This window comes from Hetaerina americana, unplaced genomic scaffold (genome assembly GCF_022747635.1).
Source record: "Hetaerina americana unplaced genomic scaffold, ioHetAmer1.1.p SCAF_1275, whole genome shotgun sequence".
NCBI lineage: Eukaryota > Metazoa > Arthropoda > Insecta > Odonata > Calopterygidae > Hetaerina > Hetaerina americana.
In genome coordinates, this window is record NW_027286376.1 from 20,001 (window position 1) to 24,473 (window position 4,473).

The 4,473-nt window shown below is 35.7% G+C and overlaps 1 protein-coding gene across 1 annotated transcript in view; it reads right to left on the reverse strand.

Annotated features, from left to right (window-relative positions):
* The window catches only part of LOC139686025 (b(0,+)-type amino acid transporter 1-like), a gene marked incomplete at its 5' end in the record, with an annotated part of 14,442 nt that extends 13,143 nt beyond the window's left edge, over nucleotides 1-1,299 (reverse strand). Inside the window, one exon of the mRNA XM_071583121.1 lies at nucleotides 931-1,299. Coding sequence (XP_071439222.1) covers nucleotides 931-1,299 — 369 coding nt within the window. The remainder of the gene's footprint in view (nucleotides 1-930) is intronic.
* Between the last annotated feature and the right edge of the window lie 3,174 nt (nucleotides 1,300-4,473).

Sequence of the window (4,473 nt, forward strand, 5' to 3'; positions counted from 1 at the left end):
TCACCAATATATATGATAAATATTAAAATATATCAACACAAAACAAATTCTTAAATGTGATGAAGGCTATAATAAAAAAATCATCAGTTATATAAAGTGGGTTTGCAAGTAACCAGGTATATACCCTATTCTTGAAACTCGGGCTACAATCCATTTTCAACTGAGTTGACTACCAGTTATACAAAGGAATGTTCAAATTAAAAACTACTGGCTATAAACTCTGGCTATTTCGTCTGACTCCTAACCTTTGACCTATCTGGCATGGGTGACCCTACCAGGAGCAATTATCATTGCTCTAACCTGCACAGCTCTAGGGGTCATCGGAACGCATGAGGTCTTCCACCACATCAAGGTTGTAGTTGAAGGGAGGGATACTCCAGTTATTAGTGCTATAATGTACTTTATCCATGGCCTTAAGGTATTGATGGACGGTCAATTTCTCTAAAGGGTTATCAATATATCCATGTTTAGGATGTTATTTGTGTAATTTCAACGTAAATGCTCTGCATATATACTTTCATAACCTGTTTGCTGAATTTAAATTTAGGGACCTATATTATTTATTAAACACTATTTCAATCGCAATATTATTGAAATAAAATGTTTTTTATGAACAATATTTCTTATATTTGTAAGCTTAATGGAGAGAAAGTCTAGGATGATGTAGCCTAACGAAATCAAAAAATCAAGAATAGAGCCTAATAAACTGTGTACAATTATGTGCAATGGGAAAGGTTATAATCATAATTTTCCTTTGTTTATGAAAGTATATTAAATCTTTAATGTGACCCCTCAATCTTAAAGCCTAAGAATTTACAGTATTCAAAGGCTAAGTAAACTATTGTGATATAAAGAATAAGGATATCTATGCTGAATATCATTATATCTGCCTAATGAATATTGAGAAGTAAATTACAGGTAAGAACTTACCAACGGCAGCGACGGCGACAAGTTTGGTGGCAGTTTCTTGACAAAAGAGGGTACCATCCCCTATTTCTTCTTGGGGAACATCAGAGAGGAATGGCCGAATGGAATACTCAGAGAAAGTGAGCACAATAACGGCAATTTCGGCAGGTCGAAGGGCCAAAACGTATATCCAAGAGCACATAAATGCAGGTAATGGTCCCCATTTTGCAGTTCTCCCTGTATGTACCTTTCCTCCACCTCCAGCAATCCCGCCACCAGCGAAAGCCTCTTGGAAATAGGCGTATTCGGCACCAGATCGCGGGACCACCGTTCCGAGCTCGGCGAAAGCCAGGGCACCTACGGATAATAAACGAAGTACATGGAAATATAATACTTTAGAGTTTGATTGTTAATCATTTTCTTTCAAGGAAGTGCACATGAATAAATAAATGATATCAATTCATTTAAAATGCCCAAAAAATGAATAACAAACTACTTTGCCCAAAACGGCTTTAGAACGATGTTGACTAGATTATGCGTGATTTGTTTTGGCGCTTGTTTTATAAATGCCACACCATTCACTACACAATTAAAATATCGTCAGCAATATGGACATTAAACTGATTATATTTTTTGAAACATAGAAGAACTACTAAACAAACAAAATATGAACAATCATTTATTTTAAGCAATAAATACTGCTCAAATAATTAAAATTGTTTTCGTTAGTACCTTTTTGTGAACACAAGTGCGTGTTTGATTTTATTAGCGTTCAAACGTATGGAATCATGTGATTTTGAGGTGACTATGAATTTAATAAAAGCTAATTAAACAGGAAGATGGATATTGAGTCGAAGGAGTAGGAGAAAATGAGAGAAATCCATAAATTATTTGCCTTTAAGTCGGGAAAAAGTTGAAATTCTTGAGGATATCAGATTTTGATGAACTTTTAAGGAATGGCATTTTATCCTGGATCATATACAGTTGCGAGGTTAGATTTTAGATATATTATCTGGGAGTATGCGAATAAAATACAGAAATGAGATAAAATAAAGGAAGGGTTTGAGGTGGTTTACGTTGTTGCATGCAAAGACCATTCAAAGTACTCCATGCTGTTTTGTACTTTTGGATGAGTTATTCTATTCGCCGATGGGCTTCAATATGTTAACATAACAAATATTTTATAGAAAACCGTTGAAATTGCCAGTGTCACCATTTGCTGTTTATGTTTCCATATTTACTTTAAATTTATCAAGGCTAAAATAAAAATGAATGATTTATTATCAGCTATCGAATACATCCATGGATTATCTGTTTCGAAACGGCAAGTTAATACAATCAAGCAATGAGGAATAGTAGGCACTCAACAGGCACATCGGACTCGAAAGAATAAAAGCTACTCTCACGAGCCATATATTTGTGCGTATGAAGTTTTAATTGATAGTGTAAAAGTTGTTGGTTCAAATAAATTAAAATTCAAAATATTAATTTATATTAAATGGAAGGAACTTATTCAGGAAACCTTTTAAAGTTTAACTTAAGCGAACATTCTCTTGACGACTGAAAATGAAATTTGGAGTGTTTCTTGGTCACAATCTCACAAATGACTGAGAAAAATAACACATTTCCTTAATTTGAAAAGACAGCCACATTTAAAAAATATGTATATTTTCATTGGGTGATTCAAGGTGGTGAAAACAGATATAATGAACATTGGAGAGCTAGTAGCGTGTGTCGGGAGCATTAGGTCAAAAGTTTTGAAAAAAACTCCCATGTCCAATGATGCACGGATGATATGAATGACGCCGTCTTGTTTAGATTGAAGAAACGTGACGGAATCCTCTCAACGGGAACGTTTCCCGCGATATACTATTCGTTCGCGTTGACGTCGCATTAGCACGAGTTCGTTAAGTTGGCGGAGGTGTGTTTGGGAGAACGTCCTTGCCAAGAGAGAAATTCGGAGTGGTACTTCCACGTGCCGTGAAATCTTTCGTCGAATAATGCGGTGGTTCTCGGAAGGAATACCCAGCGTGGCAGCTTTATAACATGTTATTTTTTAGGGAAAAGCAGCGTGAGTGGAGCCCAATTTTACGCATTTTAACCAATGTCATTGCAACCTAACCATCTAATATGACATGTAAAATAACCATAAATACAGTAATAAACCCGAATGTCGGTTTGGTATGTGATTGTAGAGTTCACCAAGTACTAAGCCAGACAGCGTGTGAAATGCACACATCAAGGTGGGGGTTGGTACCTTTTTCTCTGCCGGTTATGGTTTGGTTTCTCAGGAAGACCTGGCACCCGAAAAATCACATAGCTTGGGTGAAGCTGAGGGTACCCAGAGAAACTTGCCCGTGAATCGAACCCGGGTCCTCTAGTCATGTATTTAATATAAAGTCATTGTAATGAAATGACTGTGAATACTTCAAGACGATGGGTGGGTGTACAAATGATAATCTATTGCCTTTGCTAATACAATGTGTTCCAATCAAAAAAAATTTCGGGGAGCAAAAGTTTTTTTAAATTGCTCATGGTTACGGTAATGGAAAACCGTACTCGTGCATGATACGAAAGAGTAACCATACAAATTTTGCTACACTTGCGAAAATTTCACAGATTTTCTTTTGTCACACATTGATGGCATACATTCTGTTGATATGTTGGTTAGTTGATACGAGGCAAATGAAACGCTTTATGCATGCGACCCATCTTAAGTGTGTTCACTGTATATTTGCCTAAACCGACTAGAGTTACTGAAATGTGGATTGTTTAAACATAGGTCTTTGGTAATGGCAAAATCTGCATAAAAAATTGAATCTTACAAAGAAAAGTCTATTTGTAAAGAAATATATTTCTCCACGACAAAATATCCATAAAGAGAACAACCTGTTTCGATGACTAATATCTGGCCCTTAGATAATGACTATATGTATTTCTCAAAACCTGTCTTGTTCTCTAATTCAAAGTTTGCCGCGAAATAATTGCTTTACAAAAATACTTGCATTTATTTGTTTCTTTTGAAATATTATTCCATGAATTCACGTCCTTAAGGAAGTGATTCAGCTGCATTTTGACAAGAGCAGTTAAACGCATAATTTCCCCAACTAAAGAAATGATTTGTTGTCTCCGGCCTAACTTAATGGACTTCACTTAACATATCGAAATGAAATGAAATTATTGACTTTGTAATTCCACACACTTTATTTAGAACAAGACCCAGGTTTTGACGTTGAACATCATCATTAGGTGGTTTTCACAGAAGCCAACTTGGTTTACATGTATCGTATATACCTCCTAAAGAAGAGAATCGATCAGAATTTTAAATCTCGGGAGAAATCTGTTCTCCCGTAGTATCGTATTAAGTGGTTAGCGGCACGTAAAGTCGTGGTTCTCCGTATTTCCCTTGTTTATTAATTCTGATAATTTCTCACGATGATTTGAATTTTCAATCTGACATAGGTACGATCATACAGACAACATAGACCAACGAATATTGCATCACTGATTTCTCTGTCGTATTTATAGATATTTCTGTCATAACATGGAAAAAGGGCACATAGAAAT